The sequence below is a fragment of the Fusarium poae genome, chromosome 1, assembly GCF_019609905.1.
Source record: "Fusarium poae strain DAOMC 252244 chromosome 1, whole genome shotgun sequence".
Lineage (NCBI taxonomy): Eukaryota > Fungi > Ascomycota > Sordariomycetes > Hypocreales > Nectriaceae > Fusarium > Fusarium poae.
In genome coordinates this window covers 722,948-749,911 of record NC_058399.1, presented here as the reverse complement: position 1 = coordinate 749,911, position 26,964 = coordinate 722,948, and the positions used below count along the sequence as shown (strand labels likewise).

At 47.9% G+C, this 26,964-nt stretch overlaps 10 protein-coding genes across 10 annotated transcripts; 5 read left to right on the top strand and 5 right to left on the bottom strand.

Annotated features, from left to right (window-relative positions):
• Window positions 1–214: 214 nt before the first annotated feature.
• On the bottom strand, window positions 215–1,466 carry FPOAC1_000271 (uncharacterized protein; the record flags this gene model as incomplete). Its single annotated transcript, XM_044844889.1, has 2 exons — window positions 215–1,339; window positions 1,398–1,466. The coding sequence occupies 2 exons, from the start codon at window positions 1,464–1,466 to the stop codon at window positions 215–217; spliced, it is 1,194 nt and encodes a 397-aa protein (XP_044710805.1).
• A 406-nt stretch (window positions 1,467–1,872) lies between these two features.
• Window positions 1,873–3,106, bottom strand: FPOAC1_000270 (uncharacterized protein; the record flags this gene model as incomplete). The annotated part of the gene is made up of 2 exons (XM_044844888.1): window positions 1,873–3,023; window positions 3,076–3,106. 2 exons carry the CDS (start codon window positions 3,104–3,106, stop codon window positions 1,873–1,875), a joined length of 1,182 nt encoding a protein of 393 aa, XP_044710804.1.
• A 1,063-nt stretch (window positions 3,107–4,169) lies between these two features.
• On the top strand, window positions 4,170–5,549 carry FPOAC1_000269 (uncharacterized protein; the record flags this gene model as incomplete). The annotated part of the gene is made up of 1 exon (XM_044844887.1): window positions 4,170–5,549. The coding sequence occupies one exon, from the start codon at window positions 4,170–4,172 to the stop codon at window positions 5,547–5,549; it is 1,380 nt and encodes a 459-aa protein (XP_044710803.1).
• A 695-nt stretch (window positions 5,550–6,244) lies between these two features.
• Window positions 6,245–8,176, bottom strand: FPOAC1_000268 (uncharacterized protein; the record flags this gene model as incomplete). The annotated part of the gene is made up of 1 exon (XM_044844886.1): window positions 6,245–8,176. The coding sequence occupies one exon, from the start codon at window positions 8,174–8,176 to the stop codon at window positions 6,245–6,247; it is 1,932 nt and encodes a 643-aa protein (XP_044710802.1).
• Window positions 8,177–11,371: 3,195 nt separating this feature from the next.
• Window positions 11,372–12,766, top strand: FPOAC1_000267 (uncharacterized protein; the record flags this gene model as incomplete). The annotated part of the gene is made up of 2 exons (XM_044844885.1): window positions 11,372–11,725; window positions 11,816–12,766. 2 exons carry the CDS (start codon window positions 11,372–11,374, stop codon window positions 12,764–12,766), a joined length of 1,305 nt encoding a protein of 434 aa, XP_044710801.1.
• A 1,834-nt stretch (window positions 12,767–14,600) lies between these two features.
• Window positions 14,601–15,215, top strand: FPOAC1_000266 (uncharacterized protein; the record flags this gene model as incomplete). Its single annotated transcript, XM_044844884.1, has 4 exons — window positions 14,601–14,654; window positions 14,763–15,047; window positions 15,098–15,147; window positions 15,206–15,215. The coding sequence occupies 4 exons, from the start codon at window positions 14,601–14,603 to the stop codon at window positions 15,213–15,215; spliced, it is 399 nt and encodes a 132-aa protein (XP_044710800.1).
• Window positions 15,216–15,867: 652 nt separating this feature from the next.
• FPOAC1_000265 (uncharacterized protein) lies at window positions 15,868–18,483 on the top strand (the record flags this gene model as incomplete). The annotated part of the gene is made up of 4 exons (XM_044844883.1): window positions 15,868–15,879; window positions 15,935–15,983; window positions 16,032–16,774; window positions 16,825–18,483. The coding sequence occupies 4 exons, from the start codon at window positions 15,868–15,870 to the stop codon at window positions 18,481–18,483; spliced, it is 2,463 nt and encodes an 820-aa protein (XP_044710799.1).
• Window positions 18,484–18,989: 506 nt separating this feature from the next.
• FPOAC1_000264 (uncharacterized protein) lies at window positions 18,990–20,087 on the bottom strand (the record flags this gene model as incomplete). Its single annotated transcript, XM_044844882.1, has 2 exons — window positions 18,990–19,339; window positions 19,388–20,087. 2 exons carry the CDS (start codon window positions 20,085–20,087, stop codon window positions 18,990–18,992), a joined length of 1,050 nt encoding a protein of 349 aa, XP_044710798.1.
• A 559-nt stretch (window positions 20,088–20,646) lies between these two features.
• On the bottom strand, window positions 20,647–21,747 carry FPOAC1_000263 (uncharacterized protein; the record flags this gene model as incomplete). Its single annotated transcript, XM_044844881.1, has 2 exons — window positions 20,647–21,666; window positions 21,712–21,747. 2 exons carry the CDS (start codon window positions 21,745–21,747, stop codon window positions 20,647–20,649), a joined length of 1,056 nt encoding a protein of 351 aa, XP_044710797.1.
• A 794-nt stretch (window positions 21,748–22,541) lies between these two features.
• Window positions 22,542–25,497, top strand: FPOAC1_000262 (uncharacterized protein; the record flags this gene model as incomplete). Its single annotated transcript, XM_044844880.1, has 2 exons — window positions 22,542–25,403; window positions 25,459–25,497. 2 exons carry the CDS (start codon window positions 22,542–22,544, stop codon window positions 25,495–25,497), a joined length of 2,901 nt encoding a protein of 966 aa, XP_044710796.1.
• Window positions 25,498–26,964: the final 1,467 nt, after the last annotated feature.

Here is a 26,964-nt window from a genome sequence, read left to right as displayed (position 1 = left end):
TTAAGTTAAATAACGCCACACATAGATGCACAATTCATAGGAAAATCTTCGTGATTCTGGTGAGTTTTAAAAATCAATCATCTGAAGAACGGCGATAAATACATGAATTCAGAGGGTATACAGGACCATCTAAATGGAGGACTGAGTGGCGACGTCAAATACTAATACAGCTCGTTAGATAGATCCCTATCCAACTACCAGCTCCAGGAGATAATCATGAATCTGATGGTGTCTCGAACAAAGGCGTCAAGCCAACCTCCGTCCTTGCCCAGGATATACTATCTCTCCATTCCGATGAACTCATAATTTGATGGCCCGGTTCAGGCTCCCATAACATCTCCGATACCTCATCTACCATCTTCTTACCAAACGAGCCAACCCACCAAGCCAATTTACCCAAAGTATTGAGCTGTACTCCCCAATACATGGTTATTAGCAAGGCCACAGGATCCGAACTCTTGAGCGCTAGCCCAAAGTCTCTCCCGGCAAGAGCAGGAAAGCCTATAGCTACGCCCTTGAATACGTCTTTAGAGTCTTCGAAAAAACATGTTTGTATAGCGGAGAGGCTGGCGCGGTAAGATTGAATGCGTACATTGGCCTCTGACTGATCCGCACCTTCAGAGCTGCTCGGTGTTTCACAGGCTTTGTTAACAATAATAGACAGACGCTCTAATGCATCTTCTGTATCCTTGCGTAAGTATGTGGGTGTTTCTGTCTGTAGCTGTGTCCTTAACATCACTGCTTCGGTAGACTTTGACAAGGCACCTGAAATGAGAGCGTCGAAATGCTGATCGGCGATAGAAGCGTTGCCCATGAGTAACTCCCATAACGTTACCAAGCGCTCAAGCACCCCCTCATAAACATCTTCAAAGGCAGTGCACTGTCCAAGAGCCATATTGACAGAAACGGCGAGGAACGAAAACATAAACACCTTTTGCGCATTCTCAGCCGTGACATTCTCAAGCTGCGCTCTAAACGAACGACTCGCTTTATCGTAGTACTCAACGGCCAATTTGGCATAGTACATCTCATAGTCTTCCTCGACAACGACAGCGCCGCCGCAGAGAACTATTTCGAGAGCAGAAAAGGCCAACATGCCCTGGAGGAGATATTCATGCTTGAGAGCCCAGCGCGGAATATCCCCTTGAAGCCACTGGTTATCCTCGGGAATGCTGGCGAGGCTTTTGTATGTTGAGGTTGACCAGCGGTGCATGAGTTCCAGCTCTATTCTTCGCCGTGTTTCTGTTGCTGGGAGTTGGGCTGGGGGGTCGGTGAGATAGGAGCAGCCTTCTAGGTTGCGGGTTAGACAGTTTGTGCAAGGAGGACCTTGTTCGTCGCACTGAGTTTGTGAATGTTAGTTTTTTGTAGAGGGAGGTTGAAGAGAGTGTGAGATGCACTTTTACATGGCGCTTTTTGCAGTTTCGACAGCCGTGACGGGACTTGCTGTGAGGTTTTCGTTTCATCATGTTGGATAGATGGAAGGGGATTTAAGTACACCTTAGACGACAGTGACGGTGTTTTATGAGATTTCATGAGACCATATGGAATCAAAGGTCATTAAGATGATTGGGAATGAATATGAGTTGTTTGGAATAGGCAATGCGTGTTGTGGCTGTGCTTACGGGTTAGTTCTTGGCGGATATAAGTAAGAGACTGACGAATGAGGATTAGCCATGGGTAGTATCAACCAAAACATGGGATCAACACGGTTTCACTATCTCGTAACATTTCAGTAGTTTATATTGTATATCAGTGGTTAAGATCATATAGGTTCAGTTCTTGGCGTGGCTTGATCAATTCTTGCTATTCATCTAATCATGAGCTTTGGTATCTAACTAACTATAAACCATCTCTTTCAGACATTACTTTCTCTCATTGACTTGTATGACACCATCTCTGTGTCGTTGTAAATCCTCCTTGACACATCAAACTCTCAAGCATGGTACCCAGTATCCCACCAGCAACAAGACCAGCCGTTTCACCGACTCCGACAACCTGGAGACAGAACTCCTGATTTATTCCAGTGTCGAGCATCTTTTCTCCAAGCATTCTATCAAAAACAATCATGTAGACTGCACCTCCACCTAGACCGGCGGTGAAAGCTAGTAGACCCATCATAACTTCTGCCGAGGAGACAAGGAAGATAGAGTTTGCGATTAGAATGAGCGTCGCTGTGCCGAGGATCGTGAAAGAAGCTCTGAAGTTGGCCAGTCGAAAGAGTAAGACGTGCATCCGAGAGATAAAGTTGCCTAATTGGAAAGAAAGACCGTATGTGGTTAAGTATGAGAAGAAAGATGCCGAGGACCCTGGAAGAGGTAAGGCTCGTGAGATACCAGGGTATACGAGAGCCTGTGCCGCAAATGCTCCAAATAAGGGAATCATAAACGGCCGGACTATGCTCCTGGTAAGATGAATGCGGTTTTTCGTACTTAATACTCGCGAAAGTTGCTGAACTGGATCCTGAAGTAAAGGCGACGCATCCTCAATATCATCCTTGACCAACTCCTGTCGCGCGCAGGGATAGTTGACCGGTGCTCCAGGAAGAACAACAAAGAATGCCACGAGCATCGCACCAACGAGAACATAAATGCAATCAATAAAATCGCGTAGAAAAGACTCGAGCCAGACTGTCAACACAAAGGGCAAGACGGCGCAAAAGACTGCTCCCGCGCCAACACCTGCTCCCCAACCTGCGAGTCCAAGACGGTCGTAGTATCGTAACATTCCGAGAAAAGAAAGCTCCATTGCAGCAGCGGATGCTGAAGCGAGCGCAGAAGTGAATATTCTCACTGGCGGTGCGATGTTTGGTGGTGTTGATTTTGTGATGAGGGCGATGAGTATCCATACTGCTCCTATAGTGAGAGGGCGCATCCAGTATGGAATTCTGTGGATGAAGTGAGGTAGAAGTAGTTTTGTGAGAAGAGCTGGGAGAGTCTCGATGAGTATAACTATCCATCGTGGATAAGGAATTATGAGGTAGTTTGCTGAATGTACGATGAATGGTACAATCACGTTGACGAGGCCTGAGAATTGGTCAGTTATTAGCTAGTGGTGGTGAGAGATTGAGTCATGTACCGAGGACTGCAAAACCGAGATATGTTTGCATTGTGACACTCAAGTGTCTAGCACCTTTGGAAGAGTCCATAACTAGACCAACACACCTTGATCATAACCACGAATGGTTCGAAACAGCAGAAAAAAGAGAAGAAAAGGAGAAGCGGTTCAAAGGTAAGAAAGCTATTATTATAAGAAAACGTAAGCAATACGAGTTCTAGAACCTAGTTAAATGGCCCGTGGATATTTGCTCGACACAGCCCATCTTTTCGGCAAATTTATCCGTACCCATGCAACTACTTCGGTACTTGTTGATCGAAATGACATGAAAATATCCGTAAATTGTTATCTAGTCGATTATCTAGTCGACCTCTTTACGAATCAAGTCATCACCAGCTTTCTATCAAGTCCTGTATTGGATAGTAACAAATAACCTGTAAAGTCATGATATATCACACGTGGGGTTGTTTTCTTAGACCACGGTGCTAAATGATTGGCTGTAGCGTATTAACGGCCGCTAGCCTAATGTGATTGATCGTCCAAGACTCTTATAACTACGATGAAGATCAATCATGATAACTAAATTAATTAGTTATGGTGATGGTGATGATTCTTCATCATGTGGTCAAGTTCACTTTATTTACTCTTCGACATGGCCGATTCTTTTATGAAATGTTGTTGTTGTAAATGTCTTCTTCTTCACTGTCAAACCCTTCAGTCTCCAGGATGAGAAGAGTTCCCAGCGCAGACCCTGAAGATGCATCATTTCCATCTGCACAATCAGCAAGACCAGTTCTATTACCTTTTACTCCCCGATCTGTAAAAAACTTCAAATGGGTTATCATAACTATATCATTTTTACTCATTTCATGGATGACTTCAATACGATTGGTAACTCACAACTGCACATCTGCCTATCTACTCGACTAACAGACATCTAGTTTAATCAACCACTTAATAATTTCTCTTCCGATCCAAATCATGGATCGCTTCTCTCTAAAGAAGACCTGAATGGTCTCGCAATTCCTCAAAAGACTGCTAAACCAAGCTCTACTCGTCGTCTACGTCTTTTCATGCCCGCCGACTCACCACACATCAACCTCTGCAAAACTATAATGTCTGCCGTCGCAATGGGATACCCAATGCCCATCCTTCTAAACTGGAAACGCGAATACAATCGACCATCATGGCACTTTGCAGGTAGTCACATCGCCAAGCTCGAGAGTCTACTAGCAGCCATCCAAGTACTCCTCGAGCAAACAGACAACGACGATGTAAGCGACGATGATATTGCAGTTCTGGTAGACGCCTATGATATGTGGTTTCAGCTCCCACCTTCTGTCCTGCTAGAGCGCTATCATCAGCTTAATCGCGAAGCAGATGCCAGAGTACAAAAGCAATGGGCAAACCTCAACATCAGCGCCGACTTTCCTATATCGCCACCTCGACAGGACATAATTATCACTACAGCCAAAGACTGCTTTCCTGATGCTTACTCTGGTTCTAATCCTCGATACGAGCATTGGCCTGAATCCCCCATGCCGAAAGACATGTACGGAGATGGGACTGACAAAATTCCCTGGTCGTTTGATCCAGCGCGCAAATACAAGAATATCCGTCCAAGATGTGTCAACAGTGGTCTCATCATGGGTTCTATGGGCGGTCTACGAGATGCATTGCAAAGATCAAAAGAAAAGATTGATGCTGTAGCTATGAAGGGCCGACAACTTTGGAGTGACCAGGCTCTTATTGGAGAAGTCATCGGCGACCAAGAAATATGGCGCGAATGGATGAGACAGCTAGGATCATCATGGAACGGCTCTGTATCTTTCAATGGCAGAGATACACTCTCTCATGACGTCCGCAAGATTGCCGATGCAGCACTTCTCGGCCAGCGCTTCGAATTCGGTATCGGTTTGGACTACAACTTCACCACAGCACCACCAACATGTTCATCTGAAGAAGACGGTTACTTCGTACATCTTCTCAACGAGACTAACATTATTGAAGAGTCCAAAAAGGCGGGTGTGCCAGGTCCCATCCGCACAAACGGTATACCCCCCGAGATACGCAACACCAACGACACTCTCTTGTCCTCTACAAACTGGGGTTCCATCCCACTGTACACAGACTTCTTCTTTGGCACTACACCTATAGCAATCCACCACAACGCTTACATCGACGGGCTCAAGAGTTCCAGACTAAGAGAATGGTGGGACAAGATGTGGTATCACGCCCAACTACGACATCTCATCACACAGCGCCTTCAGTCTCCAGCCTCATCACCGATCGCAGAAATCGAAAGAGGCAAAATCGTGTACACTGCGCCCAAGGAAGACATAGTGTCCAAGAAAGCGCGCGTGTTTAGTCCCCTGGAGCCAAACTTTGCGGGAGTGGATTGGGACGCTTTGTGCCAGAAGCCAGGACACGGGGTACCTTGGCACGAAGAGCTATTCCAAGATGGAAAGGGACCACTGGAAATAACCCGAGAATAAGAAAGAGTGACAAAAGGTTAAGCCTTGTTGACAATAAGAATTCTACTTGTTTAGCTTCAAGTCCTTGAATCATGGTGTGTGTCAGTCCTCTTGGCATACGCCTCATGACCCTCTCGATGGAAAACATTACAAATCAACAAGTTAAATGTAAGCAGCCTTATATGAATTGTCCATTTTCCCTTCTCTTTTAGGGATAAAATATAGACGCCATTTCGCAAACAAATCCGTGATGGTACTAGTAGCGGGCGGGAACCAAATTCGCCGATCAGACTTTGACGCCATCGCTTCAGATGAATACAAGTTTAGGATAAAATCACGATTGCCGATCAGGGGTCCTCCTTACCCGCGCGGGGAACTCTAAACAGGAGACATTCTTTGTTATCCTGATGCCTTAGAGTTGGGAGAGACGGATCCATGGACTCGGTGAAACGTTGAATAGACGAAAGGTTTGCTGGGACATGTTGGTGGAGGCGATGAAATAATGAATACGTCACGGTGGAAGTTCAGAGGCCAGGAAGTGCTGTCGTGTGTCTATTCAAATCGACATTGATCATTATTAAGTATCAAAGGTCAAGGAAAAGCCCCGACCTATCAATCTGGGTATATGACCACCAAACCTGATCCCAGTACACGCTTTTAGAATACAGACATACAGAAGAAACTCAAGTCCAAGAGTCCCAAATCAGCATGATGCCTTAGTTCATCTGAGGACATGATACTTCCTCGCACAATCTCACTATCTCACACAGACTTCGTACAAACATCATGTCTACCGCCTGTGGTTCAGTATCCATGATCCTCTCCTCCGTAGTACCATTCTCTGTGATCATCTTGGCAGTACCAACAAGTCGAGAGATACAGCGAAGTAATCCTGACTCGATATTTCGTGTCGCGTTATCGTTATTAGTCGCAGTTGATGTCTCCTCTTTGCCTAGGCCAATAGCTGTAAGAGGAGAGCTAAACTTCCTAGCGAATCGGCCAACATTATGTGTAGGGGTGGTTTGCATTGAGCTAAGCCCGAGAAGTGAGGCGGCTTTCTTTGGAATATTTTCGCCCTGCGACTTGGAGTCTGAGGTCGATGCCCGGTTTCCTGCGGGCTGGTTGCGGGGGACTCGTGATACATAGTTGTAGGCGACAATGTGAGCATACAAAGCATCACAGATATAGTCTGAACAACCAGGAAAAACATGTCGCAGAGAAGCCCAAGGCACGGGGGGCGCGACGGAACCCGATGAAGTGTTACTGTCATACGAGTGCAATCGGTGACGTCTAGTGGAACTTGAGTCACGACCATGTGAAACGACCTTCTTCCAGATCGACTTTCGGGGGTGCAAGGACGATGAGTCGGATGTTGGGTCAGCCCAGTTATCAACCGAAGGGCTTCTGACTTTCTTGGAATATGACCGGATTGTTTCTGTAGTCAAGCTCGAGGACAGCAACATTGTCTCAGGGAAGCATGCGATTGAAACTCGGAGCGTCTCAATAACATGAGGAGGAAGGGGCACGGCCTTGACCAGATCGTCGACAGGTATCTGAGGCATGCAGGGAGGATTCGAATCATTTAGCCAGGATTCAACTGTAGGCAATGGCGAAGGTGGTGGTGTTTGTTCGATATAGACTGTATCCGGCCGGGACAATGGTGGAGGAGGTGGATAATGGTCCATGTATCTGTCTTCGTCTTCAATTTCCAGCTCAATGGATCCAAAGTCTGACTTTAAAAGAATTGTGCTGTTGTCTGCCTCTTCACGAAAGCGGTGGGTAGGGGTGAATGACTTTTTCGTGTAACCATGACGGTCGGGACTTATCCGCGAATCATACACGGGTGTCCTGAGTCTTGGTGTCGTATTTGTTGATTCTGTCGGACTTGAAAGAGATGCGACTCTAGGAGGGATGACTGGCGCGTCCAGAGATTTGGATGAGATTTGCCTTTTGTGCTGTTTCGTGCTCTTTGGTGACTCGTCGACGTATGAACATGCTCTGTGTAGACGAGGTTGTGGAGCCTTCATCATGATTGTGATATCAAATGTTGACTCCATATTGGTTGGCGTAGGTGGTCGTGGTGATAAAGCAGCCATCTCTTTGGGTGTCGCTAATTGGTCTTGAACAACAGATCTGACCTCCTCTTCATCAACCTCGGAATCAGCATCGATCCAGCTGTACTCATGTCCTCGCTCGGTTGGTGATAGACTTTTCGGAGACGGCGGGTTACCGCTTGCTGAGGTAAGAGATGTTGCTGCTGTAGCTATAGATTGCTCGCGCAATTTGATAGAAGGGATAGGGATGCCGGCAGACGACTGTGCCGATGAGATGGATTCCTCATCTGATTCCACTTCCTCATTCCCTTGTCCTCGATGTTCAAGAAATGAGACCATTGACCTTCGTTCTTCTATCGATCCTAAGTTCTGCACGAGTACAGACCCCGATTGGTAAGGAGAAGCAACAATTCGACTCGGGGATGATGGACTTCGGTTGCTCATATGGTTCTCTGCGAACCAGACAGGTCCAGATGGTACACCAGCAGTCATATTCTTGGATTCAAAGAGCGGTTTCGATCTCTCCAAATCCCTGGCCAGCATCTCGGGGAAGCAGTCCATCATATCTTCGATAACGTCGTTGTCAAAAAGCATATGAGGCGTGTCTGGGCGTGAAACTGGTAATGAAATAGGCAGCAAGCTTGTCATGCTAGAATCCCAGTGTCCTTTCAAAGGGATACAAGGTGTCGCAGGTAGACGCGAATGCTCGAGGGAATATAGCTCTTGTCTGTATAAGTAGGGTTGGAATCTCCGGTGCAAGCACAAGCATGAAAAGAAAATCAAGTCCGGTCCTCATAAACCCAACCAGAGACACAATTAGTCCGATGATTCACTGCTCTGGCATCTGGAACAGACGATCCCAAAGGGCACAGCAACACTTATATGATTTGACTTGGACTGGAACTTAATCGCAAGCCAGTAGGGAATAGTGGGTATTATAAGAGTGGGCATGCAGGGTGAGACAAAACAATCGGAGGGAGGAAGTTGGCTTATTCTTACAGTAGATCATATCGTTCAGACTACCTCTGAGTACGTACCGTGGACCAACGTTAAGTAACAGCCATGGGTGAAAACAAGAAACTGGGCTGCAATAGACAAGTCCCGTTGAGGCTGTTGCACATGGCAGAACCTAGGTAACTGGGGTCGTGATACTCTGGCTTGGCAACAGCCATGACTATGGCTACGGTCCCGAACGAGATAAATGTAACTAACGGCCGCGCCCTGACGAAAGGAATGAGGTGGGAATGTGAGTGGCGTTGGCGGGAGAGATGGTTGCGCCGCGAAAAAGCAAAACAACAGAACGGGGTTGTCAATTGTCCTGTTCTGTACCACCAAGCATAGATGCAGCTCTAGTGGGTCTTGACCAAAGTTTTAAACACTGCTGATCCTTGTTCTAATCAAAGAACCAGGACAAGATGTGCAAGGGAGAACAAGGAGGGCATCAGGTTGTGTTGCACACCCAAGGACTGTTACTGTGACCTCCCATCTCGGGACGCTGGGTGCTGTCGTGACAGGTTTCCTCTTGAGATAATGTGAGCATGAATATGCTCATGCTTTCACAAAAATCTGAAGCAGGTAAGTGCCGCGAACGGCCATCCGAGAACAGCACTTGGCCAGGACGGGCTGAGAAATGCCAATAATAATAGCGTGGACTGCCGAGGTCAGGTCAAGAAAGGCGACTGAAAAGGTTTCCGCGCTCGGATAAGCGTCAAGTGTTGCTCTTTACCAAGCCTGTGTCAACAAGGGTGTAGAGTCTTGTGATGGCTGAGCTTGTCGACGCCTACAGATTACCAACTCTGCGTCACTGGGATTTAAGAGGTGTGCCAGTTGGGCCGACGATACGGGAATAGTAGTTTGGTCCCAAAGTGCCACCGTACACAGTCACGAACAGTGAACATCTTGCCCTGATTAGCTTGATATTTGCGTTGGTTCTCGCTCTGTGGCTGAAACGAAAGACTGGCATGCATTCCGAACTCTGATGTGGGCGATAAGTCCAGGCTTGAATGATAAAGCCAGCAAGCCAGATCTAGCCGCACGTTATTGGTAATGGCAGCGGGGAAGAGTAGTAGCGGTATCGGTAAGCAGGGAGAAAACAATGCATGCAATGGTCAATGTTGAACGTTGTCAGGGGATCGGAACCATTCGCAGATGCGGAGAATCCAGAACTATCCGTAGTCCGTCCTGACAAGGTAGGGGCCCCCTGGGATCTGTCATGTAAGGGGGATCATAACTGGGTCTCCAAATGCGTGTGAGCGTTCCGCTTATCGGTTTCCACATGGCCATAAGCAACGTATCTGCAGAGAAAGAGAGGAGAAAGTGACGAGATGGGCTGAAGTGATATCACTTCTCAGTCCAAGCTGAGGCCATGTGTTTTCATGATGAGGTCAAGCGAAGCGATAGCGGCTCAACAGTCGATCTGTCACTTCTGTCAGATGGCGATGACAGGCAAGGCCTAGAATCGCTTAAGTAACTAGCCCTGCTGCATGTCAGAGTTGATCGTTAGCTGCTTTGGTAGGTGGTTCTGGTATGTGACGAAACATCCCTGGAGTGACGAAATGTATAGAAAGGTCAGAGAACAAGAAAAGACGCAGCGAGAAGCAAGAGGCAAGACATCATTTCAAAGTCAATTGACATGAAGTGAGGTAAGGGGTGACAATGACAAGGAAGAACGGATGATGCAAGAAACAAAAAGCAATGCAATTTTGGATGCACTTATGCAAGGACTCTCTGCACCTTCCTGCACCTAATTGCAGACTTTGCAGAGGTAAGAACAGAAGGAACAGCCGCCTGCTGGATTACAAGCATTATCTTGGTGGGGTGCATTGCAGGTGCTCCTTCTCTGTCCTCTTTCCAATCTTGAATATTTACATGTGCTTCAGAAACATCTTTGGGAATAGGGAATAGCAAGCAATTGATTTAGCAATTTACCAATGCTTCATCTAATCGCAGCAGCTAATATTGCAACAAGGTTAGACAATAACCAAGCGACACGGGAAGGCTTAGGGGAATAGATCCTAGCTTCCTCCCTCTGATTCAGAAGCTCACGATCCTCCCGTCCCCAGGGGCAGTGAGACCCGCCGGATAATACAGTGTCATTTATTGCCCGTGACACACCTTTACACTGTAAGACACCCATGCAGGCTACTAAGTCAGCCTCGGGCGGTGAGCAACTGAATCTGGCGCAAGTCTAGCAGAAAAGGAAAAAAAAAAGCAACCAAAACTTCGTGAACGTCAAAGCTTGTGCATAATTTAGTTAGCAGCAAACAAGGACAAAGAAAAAAAAGTCCCTTCTGCAACTAAAGCAAGGCACCCTTTCCCTTACCAAATTGGCATCTCGTGCAAGCAAACACGCACTAGAAAGAATCCTTCATCAGACGCTTTGTTTCGTTTCATCTCAATATTGCCAAAGCCTTGACCTTCTCGCCGCTGGAAAATCTTAAAACTATTTTCTTATTGGCCAATTCAACAACACCAAGGCTATAAGTCCAGCACAGTTTAACAGCACCACCAACGGATCCATTCTCCCGGTTTGTTTGCTTCTTTCTCCAGCAAACACCTCTAATTTCCTCTTGGGAGACGGACACGAAGCCGTTGTAGAGCCAACTGCATTACATCCGTCTTTGCTTTGAACAATTCCGGCTTCTCGGTTGTCTGTGTCTGTGTACCTCCCGCATCCATACTACCGGCAACTGAACCAACAAACATTCCTTACCTCGGACTAACAGACCTTTCATAGCCCTTTTCTCATCGTCAGCCTTGTACGGACTTACGGATCATTCATCTGAAACAATGTTATCTCAAAAGTTCATTTCGACCATTTCTGGACCTCATCTGGCCCCGAATACTGCCGTCTCCAAAGATGTCGGCTTGTATTCTCACTCCCTCACACCATCTCACACCATCAAGTCAACATTCAAGAAGAGTTCAACCCCTGTCAATGGTCTAGCCGTCAGTGAGACTCACATTTTTACTGCCCAAGACCAAAAGGCCCATGTTCATGTCTACGCAATTCCACCTGACAACTCCAACTCTGCTGTTTCTCCTTGTGCTCTCGTACCCTTTCCAGAAAGGATCCGTTGCTTGGCCGTTGTTGGTCAAGTCTTGGTACTTGGATCTACCGAGGGTAGGCTATTTCTTTGGGAGGTTAGTTCGTCTCGGCCCCTTCATTACTCCACTGTTCCATGTTGTGTACATCATGAAATCATTGTATATCAATACTGACCAGTTATTCAGACCTGCACCGGGCGACAAGTGTCGACGCCGCCTTGTCACGTTCAGGCCGTCTCATGCTTGGCCGTAACGCCATATCACATTCTTTCCGGGTCTGATGACTCCAACATCAACGTCTGGTCATTATCCCGTCTTCTAGAGCTCGACGCTCAGATTGAACAGGAGCCCGATCTGACACTCTCCAATCACCGAGGTGCCATCACAAGTCTAACTGTTAGTCCTGGTACCAATTCGGAGACTGGCATATGCGTGTCTGCCAGTAAAGACAAGACATGCGTCGTCTGGAACTATCAAACCGGCCAGCTCCTCCGTACGGTACTATTCCCTGCAACTCCCCTCTGCGCTCGTCTTGATCCCAGTGCCAGAGCACTTTTTGTGTCTTCTGAAGCTGGTGCGGTCTACCTTGTTGAACTGTTCGGTGGAGACAAGCCGTTGCTTGGTTCCCGCAGCACTGAGCAACCTTCCATTGTCGTGCAGGTCAGCACCCCGCTCGCTGTCTCGGATCTGGAACTTGGACAACCATCGTGTATTGCTCTGACAAATGACGGTACTTCAATATTATCCGGACACACCAAGGGCAAGATCTTGCGATGGACTCTGGCTGAGAACGCCCATCCCACCGAAGTCGCCAATCTGAACGCCTCGGTCACCAACCTCTGGTTCAAACCTCCACTGTCAACCGAGCAACCAACCAAGACTGTCACTATCGTGAAACCTAATCTGAACCAAGCCCGATACAATTTCATAGCACAGCTGTCTACAGATCTTGGAGAGAAGACAAGATTCGACCAACTGCTTGAGACCAACGGGATTCCATCACAATCACTTGAGACAGCAATTTCATCAATGACGGCTTCTTCAGATGACCAACAAGACGAAGAGTTGGCAAAGCAAGAGGCTCAATTCCGTGCCATCATTGACAGCTGCAATCTACTACAAAAGCAAACTAGTTAAACATCACACCTCATAGAAATTTTATCCACAAAACATCCTAATGTAATCTCTTAGAGCACATACGCATAGTCCCTCGTTTCGGAATGGTTCATGTTGTTACCCGTTCCTTTTTCTCAGCCTCAACGCTCAATGGTCTCCCATACCACGTTGTATCACGCATGTAGCTGGCCTCGTTCATTGAACATTCTCTCCCAACTTGACCCCATCCTGGTACTAGTCAAATCGTACAACAGGTTACACAAGTATCACAACTCAGATTTTCTGGAATATGTATTGGATGACATCCTCAAGACCCAGATCCCGTGCCACACTTGAACTTGCATCTCACCGGTCCGGAGTAACTTGCATGCATCTCATCGAAAAGTTCGCGCATCAAAGTGTGGCTGTATCTCAGAACTTTGACGCAAGGGACCTGGGAACTGCAGATGGACGCTCCGCAATGCAAGGGGCTCCGGAACCCTTTCGCGAGTGCAACATTCGTCACTAAACTGGAATATATCATCGCCTCAATCCGACATACAGGTCTGACCAACTTGGCCGCATTCGGAGGGACATGCATCAGCCTCTTTTGCTGGGGAACGCCATGCAACCTTTTAGTTGGAGTTTTCTGATTGATCAAAGTCTTGTTGTAAATTTCAGGCCTTCCATTTCCATCTGCAACTAGAATTGTAAGTGACATTCGTTGCTTAGACTGCTTTCCCTTGCATGCGGTTCTCGTCTCCGTCCCGACCGCCACAACGGTGGACAGCGTGGTCTAAAAAAACGACTTCTTGGCCCGAGACAACGCACGCAAAAGAAAAGAGTCTCGCTTTCAATTTCCTTCTAGATACCCGGGTTCTAACCGAACCTTTTTTTTGTTTTCATCAGACCAATGGCTGGGAGAACAAGATGCCGCTGTGAGGAGTTACTTCTAGCATCAGAGACAAGTGGCTTTGGCATTGCATGTAAGGGAGATGAGAGCTGGTCAAGTGAATTTTTAGATGCAACATCGCATGATATGATGTTACTTGAGCATAGTCTAGTCTTGTTGGAAGGAGTTGTGATATCAGCTGGGTAGGGATCTTGGTGTAAGTGACAAGTGAAGTAAGGGTAGAATTGATGGGTAGGTTCCTGGCACATTTGGGAAGTCCACTGAAAGCCAATCAGCAGAAGAAGGAATACCGCGGACTTTTTCTCCTTCTAACTTGTCTATGATTATAGCTTGCACGTGTCTTAGAATCTTGTCATTAAGAACACATGCTGTCAATTGTATGTCTACAGGGTAGTTGGAACTTGAGATACGTCTGAAGGTTCTCTATGAGAAGTATTCATATTGATCATTGTAGGTGTTAGAGCATATTTCAAGTTCAATGATAACACCGACAGTAGAAATCATTATGTGATAGGCATAATGTTGTGACTTCTTTTGTATGCAATTTGGACTCATGTTTATTCCATCCATATGCTTCCAAAGTCAGTTGATCAAGACGGGAAGGCAAGCAGACGATGAAAACATTACAACAATCCTGCCAATCTTGGTGAGAATTACGGGACCATACAGAATATCCTCCTGATCTGTGAATACATGTTATATCTTATCAGATTGTTGAATTTCCCGATATCACGGAGGATGATACCGATCGATGGTAAACATACACACTGTATTTTACACACTAAAATGGGTGTGAGGCACAGTATGAAATCTCTTCCCCGGAAAAGCCGGCCGGAGCGGCAAATTTCTCCGCGCCGACTAACACCGAGCTCGCAGTCCAAATCCAAATGCCTTGCATCATCGCCGTCGCCAATCTATTTTTTGTAGTCGATATCCCCCTCCAATCTACAACACACACACCAAATGTCTGTCGCTGGCACAATTAAAGGTGACATGTCGCAGCAAGTTCGATCACTCGTGAGTTCCTCCCCGCGCGCAGCAGAGAGAATTGCCGCCCTTTGCAGGGATGATAGGCTTTTTGCCATGCACCTATTTTGATCATGGCTAACGACCCTTTTTGCGCAGTACCGCCAATTATTACGGCAAGGTTCGCAGTTCTCTGCGTACAACTTCCGCGAGTATGCGAAGCGACGGACGAGAGATGCTTTCCGAGAGCACCAGGGCGAGCAAGATAGCCGAAAGGTGCAGGAGTTGGTTCAGCATGGAATTAAAGAGCTTCAGAGCTTGAAGGTGCGTGGAGGATACATGCGTGCGTCAAAACAAGGGCGAATTGCTGACATTGAGCAGCGACAAACAGTCATCAGCCAGTTTTACCAACTCGACCGGTTAGTCGTTGAGGGTGGTATCTCGGTAGGTCACATTCACAGAAGGCATATTACTGGTATCCTAACTTTGAGCAGGGCAAGCAGACGGGCAACAACCAAGAGATCCTCAGACAGAAGGAGCCGGGGTAAGTCGAGAAACGAAGCTATCTCCACAAGTTTGCATTACTAATTGTGTTTTTCCAGTTACGACTAAAGATGATTCACCTTCACGAACATTTGAAACGACAGGATAAAATATAAAAGAGACAACTCGAGTGTACAGTAGCATGGGTTTGGGGGATAATGTATATGTATCAGATACCAAGGATCAAAGGCGTCAACGAGCCATGGTGAGTACCTTCAGCTTGGAGGAAGCGTATCGAGGCTCAAGTATTAGACGAAGAATCTCAATCCTGACTCCATTTCGCCTTTCCGTTATCGTCTTGTCCAACGATTCTTGGTTTATGTGGTTTGCCGATGTAGTGGAGAGGTCATACGGAGACGCATACTGGAACATCCTATCCGCTCGAAACGTTTGGCATGAATAGAAACATATGCGAAGACAACAGCTTTAAACTATCTACCAGAGAAAATAACACCCTCAGTAACATTTATCTGTGCTTCAACGGTCGTTGACTCAAGATTCTTTCTAAAGTGTATTACGTCAGCGGGGAACGGCGAATTCAATTGGTTAACCAACAATGACATTTGACAGCCATCGCGAATCGCGACTCAGCCTCGTACAACTAATTCTCGAACTGTATATTTTGCAGCATCGCAAGCATCCCAATTGAATTCGAGTAGAGCATTTTGTTTTATACAATTATCATAGATAGTATACGAGTCGATTCCGTCTTTCAGTAGCGATGGCGCCTGGAGTGAGTCCCCGTTTTACTTCCCTGGCGCATGCAATCGATCACTAAACTTAACTAGACGCGTCGCGCCAACAGAGCTGGTTACGCCGAGCATGATGATTTTGAAGGTATGGTTATTTTGAGTTTGCCAGACGACGCGTGTTAACAATTCAAAGGTTTGCCCGTGCGACAATGGCGACAAGAATGGATAAACGTTGTGCCGCCGCAACAGCAAGAACAAACTCAACAAAACGATATCTGGTCGATCGATCTACCCCATGGCATGCCAAAGGATTCGGGTCTACTCCCACCACACACTCAAGAACTCCTTGCTGCCGCACGATCTGGACGCTTGTATAAAAGACCTGCGCCAGCGGAAGAGGAAGAAGGCGACGCTGATGCAGCTCCCGAGAAGCCAGAGAAGAAGGACGAAGATACGGGCGCCAGAGGATTCAGTGTCAAGGTCTGGAAGCAGCTACCACGAAACCTCGATAATTCTGGTGTGTCGCACCTCGCGAAACGACAAAAGAACACTGTGACAATCGCCAGTCGAACGGTCGAAGAAAAGGTCCAGGGACCAACGGTTACAAGGGCGACTATTAGGAGAATCGACGCCGCTGGAAACCCATATACAGAGGAGGTCACCCTGGGTGAAGGTCAAAAGGTTCAGGGCGAAATCGTTTCTACTAGAATCGAACCTGCGCCTGCTGCTGGCTTGGAGCCTCTAGCTACGACACCTGTTCCCAACCGACGAAGGCCTCCACCTCCTAAGAGAAAGACCAAGGCTGGTCCTGGTCGCGGAAAGAAGAAGATCAAGAATCCTCTGCCCGAGACTGGAGCTCCTATCGCGGCACCCGTTGGAACTGCAGACGGTGCCACCCCTGCTGCGGTTGTCAAGCCTGAGAACCCCGCAGAAGCTGTATGTTGGGATCTGCAGATCTGTTCTACCCTGTTACTAACTTTTTATAGGCCATTAAGCAAGAACGCGAAGACTCGACCAATCGGGACAGTTCAATGATCGATGCGGATGATGATGATGACGATGAAGATGGAGAAGATGACGAAGGCGATGAAGGTGAAGAGGGAGACGGAACACCAGCTCCGGTTAGCCAAGCGGGCGGTGAAAACGACAAGCAGCAAGATCACGAAATGACAGACGCCGCCCCCACAACGACCACCGAGTCCGCTCCCGCCCCGCCTCCTGCTCCTGTGCCTGCTTCAGCTGAACTTCCTGCCGCCCCTGCAAATGACGACACTGACGTCGTTATGCAAAACGATTCTTCTGAGCCTGTACAAGAAAGTGCTGCCAATCTCGCACCACCTACACTCACGCCTGAAGAATCAAGGGTTGAAGGCAGCCCTCTCAAGAACGTTGCCATGCCTTCGCCTACAAAGGAGGACACAGAGCAGATGCTCCAGGAGTCGCTCAATGCCCCCTTTGCCGACGTTGATGAGACTAAGGAGCCTCAACTGACCGAGGAAAACCTCAAGGAGGCGTCCTTGGAGCCCCCTACTAATGACAACGTACCTCATGCGTCTGGCGTTGATGAAGAACACATTCTGAAAACGGCTGTGAATGCTGCGTTTGGAGTTGAGCAACCGCCAGTGGTAGGACCTGGGGCTGAGCCTGCTGAGTCGACTGTGGCCGAGCCGCCATCGACGGTTGTCGGAGAGGCCCCTGAAGCTGCAACCGATCGTGATATTCCCATGATGGAGCCAACCGATAACGAAGCACTGCTGCCTCCTCCACCAGAAGAAGTTGGTAATATCGCTGCTTCACCTCCGGGAAGCTCTGGAGAACAAGGACATTCTGCCCCTGGAAGCGATGTCAAGCTGCCCTTTGACATTTTGCCTGGCGAAGAAGCTCTCCCATCAAGACCGCAATTAGAACAAAATGATACTGGTTTGACAGAAGACAGTATCAGACCTGATGATTCAGCTTCAATCACTGCACCTGTCTCTGACGTTCCCGATATCCCAACTGCTCCTCCATCAGTTGTCGAGCCTCCGTCAGAGCCGCCCGCTGAAACTACTCTACAAGAGTCTGTTGTAGAGGAGGCCAAGTCACCAACGCCGCCTCAACCAGAGATTAAGGAGGAATCCATCCCTCCTGCTGTTGAGGAAGTTGCCAAGGGAGAATCTCCTGATATGATTGCAAGCTTGATGGATAAGCTTGATCAAGAGCATGCAGACATAGAGGGCATCAAGGAAGATCTACCAACTCCACCGGTACCTGCGCCAGTGGAAGAGCCCGCACCTGAAGCTCCTGCAGCGATGGACATTGAGCCTCCTGTCGAACCCGTTGCTGAGCCCATCGAAAAGCCTGTCGAGGAACCTGCCCCTGAGTCTGGACCTGAGCCTGTTGCCGAGACTGAGGTCAAGCCAACTATCGAGGCGCCTGCAGATGCACCCACAGAAACAAAGGCCGAGGTACCCTCAGAGCCAACCTTGATACCATCAGAGGTTCCGGAAGCACCAGTCGATGAGCCCATGGTTACCGAGGAGGAAAAGCCTAGTGATCCCGTCCTTGAAGCTCCTGCTGTGGAGGCTCCCACAGTAACAGAACCTATGGAAACGGAAGTGGAAAAGAAGGATGAAGAAATAAACAAGGATATCGATACTGCTTAGAATGATGGCCTTGGAAGAGGTGCCTATTCACTGCCCTGATTGGTTGTTGGTTCTTGGGCATAGTCAGTAAGAGATGGGAGTTTGTATAATATGGTTACTTTCAGGGCTCATTGGCTCCAATGATTACATGGGCAATAGCGAATACAAATTATGTCTATTCAAAGTATAACAGTGCAAGTTCTGACGTGAAGATGGTGCTGTAGGAGGATGACGATACACTATGAATTATAAACATCCTACACTCTGGATCACAAACTTGTAGATGGCACTATAGGAGGATGACGAGAAGTAACTTGATTAATACAACTGCATAATTCTTTCTGGAATCGAATCCCATAAACCGAAATGCCAATCAACATGTGTAACTGAAAAGCTAGCCTCTGAGTTTATGGCGTCACGGTAAATCGACTGATGAGTCTGAGCTAAATAGCATGAACCGACTTCCCATCTTCACCCCTTAGGTTGTCTTCTGTTTCCGAATATCAGGCCAACTTTGCAATCAAAAGTCAGGTCAAACTGAAGTTTGAGATGTCTTTCTCAATTGCGTTAAGAATACCCTTCAGTCGCGATTCGATGGTACATGAGCAGGAGGATTTGCCATAAATCCGGAGAGGTCCCGACAACCTCGTTATTTCCTTGATGGCGCTAGAAACGCTGTGAGTACCGTATGGAGGCTCGAGAGACTTGTCACGTATCCAGAGATCGCGGTTTACCCGCATCAAAATACCAAGCGTCATGGTAGAACAGCTAACGTGGCCCCGGGGGCAGCCTGATTCTTTTAAAAGGGCTTCGCGGAGTTCTTCCAAAGCAGTTATGAGTCTGCCGATAAGCTCCTGTCTTACGGCATCGATCCTTTCTACTCTGTGTCAGTACCATACCATAACAAGCCCATAGCACAACGCACCAAGAATGGCACCAAGGGGAAGACCCTTCAATGATACGCCTGAGATACCGGCGGCCTTCCTCAGGGTCACTCGAGACATAGAATTCGCCAAATCATACGAGGAGAAGACCCAAGAGACAGAAAGCCACATAAGGCTGCTTTTACAAAAGGTCTGGGGTATTTTGTAGGTTCCTTGAAGGTTGTTCACCCATACATTAGTAATATGTCGCAGGCACTCGTGTAATGCGTAGTAGTCAATTATGACAGCAATTCGAACTAGCAGTCCAATATTGACGTTCTCTGGAATATCGTTATAGCGTCCATGGATGGCGTCCAGTACGATTGCAAACGCAGCAGAGTCCCAGCCAACGGCCATGATATGAGGACGGCCAGAGCCAGAGACAGAAGGGGTATTTTCGTTCCATGGTCCCTCGAACATGGCGCGGAACACACGAGAGGCGAGAATCAGGTGTCGGGAAGAGACGCGCATTCGAACCTCAGTCTCAGTACCGGCTTCACCAGTATCATCTTCACCAGCTTTGAAGACGGCGTATCTTCCAGCAAGGGATGGATTGTCGAAATAAGCATCGTCTTTGCCGTCATATTCTGTGTCACGAATGTCCCCATCGATGTACGGTATGATCTTCTGTGTGTTGATGGTGCCTTTCAGAACGATCTCAGCATCGCCGCCCGGGTCAATATCGTAGGTGATTGTCGCCATGACTAAATATTAAATCAGATTATCAGACAGGAGACCCAAGACCTGGTTTACAGCAGCATAAACTGACTCACCTGTTTCGCGTCTTGTGTGCTGATGCTGCGGGGTGATAAGATGAAGAAGAAGGATAGAGGAGAGAGTTCTTTAATTTGGGGAGGGGAATTGAAAGCGTTTAGGTGTTATCATCAGTTGTTTTCACCATTTATTTATGTGCAGCTGGCTGGCACTGCTCTGTCACTGCCAACTTGGCTCAGACACCTTAGGCTGCAACGAATCTTAACAGTGGCATATAATGAACAGACGATTATACTTTTGGAAGCAGTCTGGAACTGTAATAGAAACGATGGCCGAAGAGTATGGTCTAAAAAGCAGAATCTACTCTACTGATTTCGTCTCTTATGCCTTACACAACCCAGGAGAAGAGGTGGTTATAAGCATATATCCCCTTTATCTACTAAGCATTTATAAATTCCACCAAAACAATTACACTATTTTAGATAGTGCAGTGAAGAAATTTAGGTATTGCATTGCAACTGACTGATTCACAATCGAGTATTCTAAACTAATCTGCCACTGTTTCTCTTGTTGAAACACTACTCCTACTCGCAGCAAGGGACTCTTGCACCATCTTTGCTTGCTTCCTCTCAGGCATCGCATAACGGCCATGCATACGAAAACCTCGAGCATGCGCATTACTTAAACCAAGCAACGCCGCACTCGCAAGCAACAGTCCGCTAAGCACAATCGCGCCCGCCTGCGTCATGTTGCCCCCTAAAGCAGCAGACATATACACCATAAGTTTAGCCACTGCTTCAAGGTAGCCCTCCAGTACAGACTGTGCACGTAGCCAAGCGTGCGTAACGATGGCTTGTAGATCTGCATCCGGGCCGCGAAGTTGCACGCTGTGTCCTCCGCCGAGGTCGATGCGATACTCTGTCATGATCAAGCTCTCAGGGGGAGGTTCTGAATGTGTCATGCGTTGTTTTATGGACCAGATGTTGAGAATGCGTGATATTATCAGCGTGAGCATTATAGCAAGCCCCCACCAATCTTCTAATATAACCATGAAGGATATAGATGACAGTGTGATGATGGGACTGCCGAGGTAGAGAAGATGACTGAGCCAGTCGACATCCGAAAGCGAAGCCCAGTCATCGTGATCCCCGTCGTCATCTTCCTCCTCGTCGGCGACTTTCTTCTTTTCGAGTACTTTTCCGATAAACTTGACCACATCCCACGGCGTATCTATGCCCACGTTTAAAGTGATACTGTCCTCACCATCTTTGCACAAACTCTTGAGATAACTCGCCGTCATTGTATTTTTTACAGCGTATTGTATTTCACCAAGTGTTTGAGTAGATAGAGCCATTAAGCCGATGGGAGCTTCGCGTTCGAGATCGTTACATGCTTGTTGGTAGTGTAAACCAGGGGCGAGGACGAAAGCGTCTACCCAAGAGGCACCGCCGGTCAGAGCTGTTCTGCGAGATATCGTACGGAGGTCGGCTAGGACTAGAAGGCCGCTTGCGGAGAGTGTTATGCTTGGAATAGGAGTATCGGTCCATGATGGGATGAGAGATCGGGCCTGTTTGGTGTGAGTGGGTGGTGGTTAAGAAGAGGCGAAACGGACCTCCATGTCAAGTACCAGCTGTTGGGCATCGATCATCTCAAGACATTAGTAGACGCAGATAATTAGATGTGTTACTACCATACTGTGAACACAGTGGTTTATATATAACATAGATAGGTAGTTATTGGCATATCTATGATGGTATTTCTTCATTTCCCATCCTCATGACCACGACATGAGAACTCATCCCGAGACGGGATTCCGATCTGAAACAAAAAAAGTTCCGATAAATCCTGGCTTCATTCATTCTTGATATTCTCAAGGTACAAATCCAAGGTTCTGATACATGTTGAAATGTAAGACATTGAGTTGTGTTAGTGGCACGGGGTCTGTTAATACGCGTGGGACGGTCTCATGATGGGAACTCGCGCACAAACTCACAAAGGATATCTTCCATACTGAAAAGGAAAAACTGTACCTTGGCATTTAATACCAGTTAGTAGCTCATTTGACCAAATACTCCTTTGTTTGTCTTTTGGGTTTTATATGAGGTTACGCGGGTGGTGTTCTATGGCTCATGCTGTTGCGTGGTGTTTTCTATTTGTGACATGCCAATCTCTACATTATGTTTCAACAATAAGCATGAGCAATGTTCATTATAAGAAAACTATCGTTTTATTCATCATAAATAATTTCTAGAATACTTACTGTAATATCATCTTTTTATATCTTGTTGTGTTTCAACAGATCAAGCTTGGAAACCGACCTACCCTAAGCTCACCAGATGACTAAGCATTACGCAACGAACAGATAGCCCGTCATGATGCAACACCCAGCTCTGAAGCTCCCCCAAGCGTGAAGCCGCATTAAACGCCTTCAACATAACCACAATGCGGCTCTCACTCCAGCCATTGCTCCTTCTGGCGCTATCGTCCCTCGGCGCTGCCGTCTTCCAGGACGAAGTCGGCCAAATCGATTTCCACCACGCGCTCGTCGGCGTCCCTCAAGTCGAGACCACCTTCTTCCATCGACCACGAAAGACAGATAAGGCGAGCCTCCTTTACACACTTAGTGACGTCGGCATTATCGGTGCTGTAAACCCCAGCAATGGAGCGGTTGTCTGGCGTCAACAGATTGCGGACGATATTACCAATGGTGGCGGTTTCTTGCGCGCTGCTGAGGGTGAGCACTGGGTTGCTGCGGCGTATGGTTCTCGGGTGCAAGCTTGGGATGCGCTGACTGGCCGCAATGTGTGGCATAACGAATTCAAGGGCGAGGTTAAGGATCTTGAGATTCTCGAGTTGACCGAGAGCTCGCGAAAGGATGTTCTGGTTCTGTACGATGAGGACGGTACCACAGTTCTACGACGTATACATGGTACTCTGGGTCAGGTCGTTTGGGAGTTCCGAGAGGTCGCCCACAACATTCCCCTTCAGGTCTCTACCGATATCTCCAAGATTTACGTTGTCAGCCTTCACGGATCGCCTGCTTCTTACAGCCTCAAGGTTACCGCACTCGACACTCTTACCGGAGGACGACTGGATGACTTTGCCATTGGCACCAAGGGCGATGTCCATGGACCCAAGGACGTCATGTTTGTTGGCGGCAACTCTGCTGCTCCTATTCTTGCCTGGACTGACAGTACCTTTACCAAGCTCAAGGTCAACGTTCTAGGCAGCAAGACAACCCAGGACCTCCAGTTGCCCACCGAAGCTGTCTCTGTTGTCATCCACGCCCCTCATCTCACCCAATCACAGCCTCACTTCCTGGTTCACACTCGAACCAAGACTGGAAACAAGGCCGAGGTTTACCACACCGACTTGAAGAACAGCAAGGTCTCCAAGGCCTACGAGTTGCCTCACCTTTCCGGCCCAGGCGCCTTTTCCACCAGCTCCGATGGAGCCAACGTTTATTTTGCTCGCGTGACTGAGGATGAGACTTTGGTTGTCTCTTCCGAGTCCCACGCTGTCCTGGCTCGTTGGGCTTTCAAGCCCGCTGGTGATATTGAGGCCGTTCATGCTGTTGCTGAGGTCATCAAGAAGTCTGGTGCTGATGGCTTTGCTATCCGAGCTGCTGCTGTTACCAAGTCTGACGACTGGGTCATGGTCCGTAACGGCGAGGTTGACTGGAAGCGTCCTGAAGGTCTCTCTGCTGCCGTCGCTGCCGTTTGGGCCGATGTCCCCGGCACCGAGAACCTGGCCAAGGTCTTGGAGGAAGAGGCTCACACCAACCCTCTCCATGCCTACATCCACCGTGTCACCCGTCACATCGATGACCTCCAGTACCTTCCTGAATACCTCGCCTCTCTTCCTGAGCGCTTCATTACCAGCATCTCCGGTGGTGAGACTGTCAGCAAGAAGGAGGGTCTGCACCGAGACACCTTTGGCTTCAACAAGCTCGTTGTCCTTGCAACTCGCCGTGGTCGCATGTATGGTTTGAGCACTGAACACAAGGGTCAGGTTGTCTGGTCCAGGTCTGTCCTTCCCCAACTTCCTGGCGAGACCCTCGACGTCAAGGGTATTTACGCCAAGGATGAGGGTGTTGTTACACTGCGTGGAGCCAAGGGCGAGTATGTTGCTATCAAGAGTGACACAGGCGATGTTGTCGAGGTCATGCCCGCTGGATCTCTTCCTCGTGTATCCAGCACCGTTGTTGTCGAAAGCCCCGCCGGCAACTGGCTGCTTCCTATCGGTGCCAATGGAGAAATTGGACCCGTCCCAGCTGGTTTCACTCCTAGCCAGACCATTGTTGTTCGAGGTGAGGGAGAGACTCTTAAGGGCCTCAAGTTTGTTGAATCAGACAACAAGGTTTCTCAGGAGGAGATCTGGCAGCTACAGCTCTTCCGTGGTCAGAAGATTGTCGAGATTGCCAAGCCTGATTCTCATGACCCTGTCGCTTCTATTGGCCGTGTCCTGGCGGATCGTCGCGTCAGCTACAAATACCTCAACCCAAACACGATTGTGGTTGCTGCCATTGACGAGGCGTCTTCTTCCTTGTCTGTCCAGCTGGTTGACACCATCTCGGGCCAGATTCTGGTGTCTCAGTCTTATGCTGGCGTTGACTCTACTAAGCCCATCTCTTGCACTATGGCTGAGAACTGGTACGCCTGCACTTTCTTCGGACAGTACATTCTTGAGGATGGCACCAAGCGATCCATCCAGGGCAACCAGATTGTTATTACCGACCTTTACGAGTCTTCGTCCCCCAACGACCGTGGTCCTCTGGGTGATGCCGAGACCTTCTCGCCTCTTAAGCCCGTCGACTCCCCAGCTGGACCTGGTCTGCCTTGGGCTGAGTCGCAAGCTTACGTTCTGTCTCAGCCACTCGACTCTCTGTCGGTGACACAAACTAGACAAGGCATTTCTAACCGCCAAGTTCTTGCCTACCTTCCCGAAGCCCACTCCATCGCCGGCTTGAGCCGCCAGATTCTCGACGCCCGACGACCCGTTGGCCGCGATTCAACTCCAGCTGAGAAGGAAGCCGAAGGTCTGGTCCAGTACACACCATCCATTGAGATTGATCCTCGATCAATCATCTCTCATCAGCGAAACGTTATGGGTGTGAAGAACATCCTCGCCACGCCCGTCATTGTGGAGAGCACAAGTCTGATTGTAGCTTACGGCGTGGATGTCTTTGGAACACGACTTGCTCCCAGCGGCATGTTTGATATTCTGGGAGACGGATTTAACAAGTCTACTCTCATTCTAACTGTAGTATCGCTGCTGGGTGGTGTACTGTTCCTTTCCCCAATGGTAAGAATACCCTTTCGCATTCGTATATGTCAGACACATTGCTAACCTTGTTTAGGTGAGGAGAAAACAAATCAACAGGGGCTGGGAGTCTTAGACAAGATGAAAAGAGAGGGCATGACATATTAGGAGCTAATTACTAGACCCGGCCGACACGAAGCCAATGGGAATAGGTATAGGATATAGGATTATGAAGCTGTAAATGGAAATAAATTACTGTATTTTCTTCAACGTCATACCGTGATTGATTCGACGGATGGAAGTGTCGGCCTTTGAATGTAACGATCCAAACAGTCTCTTCAAACGGAAAGCCACGTGCTCATAGTCAACGCCCGAGATCGGGGTCTCCGCGTTTCCCGTTGGGCGGAGTAAAAAACGGGCTTGGCGCCACGGACGTCGCGGGGCTGAACCCGGAGTGTCAAGACGGAGATTTCTTGCTTACTCTGTGCAGTAAGTAACTGGATCCAAGCCTCGTATCACTGCTGATCGGGTCTGCATATGGACATTACATGAGTATGCATCGTATAAAAATCTAAGATTATAGGACTTTTTCCAAGGTGATGGGTGGAAGAGTGTCAGCAGTTTACGTCAAGTTATAATATGAACAGTTCAAAGTCCCGTTATGTGTAACCGACATCACGATACAGCAACATGGTTCTATTCCCGTGTTCTGATCATGATATTTGCTAAAAGGTACTCGGAAACAATCTTGTTTGGTGAATAAGAATTCATGATTTTTCCGGGGTGTTGGGGAACACGAGAGAGGCTTTTTAGCGACGAATAAGCTGCGAGGAGAACATGATGTGACAGGAATTGTTGCATTTTGCGGGGTAATGGGCTGAATCAATCGACTCGAGGATTTATTTTTAGGATTCAATGACTTGTTTATTCGTGAAGAGCGGTGGGAATGTACTGTTTGAGATGTCGAATGTCATGTCTGTAGTATTACTTGGTGAGTTGTTGTCTTGGTAGTATCTGTAAGTGATGTTAACAGTGTGATCTACTTAATAATGGGAGATGATATTGATACAAGTAACAAAGTCCTCGTACGAAGAGCATTCAATAGTGACACCACATCTGTAGGGCTGGCAGCTTCGATCGTGTGACTATTCCAGTCCCGTCGTGTAAGTGGCTTTGCTCCAACCTAGCCCAACGTAAAGTGCCATATATCCCGATCGCGTCTAGCTTCACCCTCCACCAAAGTCAACGTTGCAAGCGAATCCGATCAAGTAGCTTTAGCTAGTGTGAAAGAACAAGTTAGAAGAATGCAAACTGGCATAGTCACATTCACATCCAAGCCTCGTATAGGCATAAGTGAGGATGCTATTCGATGAGCTAGTTTGGGTCTCCCGCTGGGAAACGGCAGAGGGGACAGAACGAAAATAGTATCATGCACACATTCTATCTAGGACTAAAGCCGAGTTCCGGACAGGCAACGGAAGTCGACGCCAGAAATGTCAGCTCGTGTAAGTGAGACTCACGAGCATCCATAACCACAAGAATAGAAACAAGCAGGACTACTACTACATGCCTTCAGAATCAAGTATATAAACCTGTCCATCTC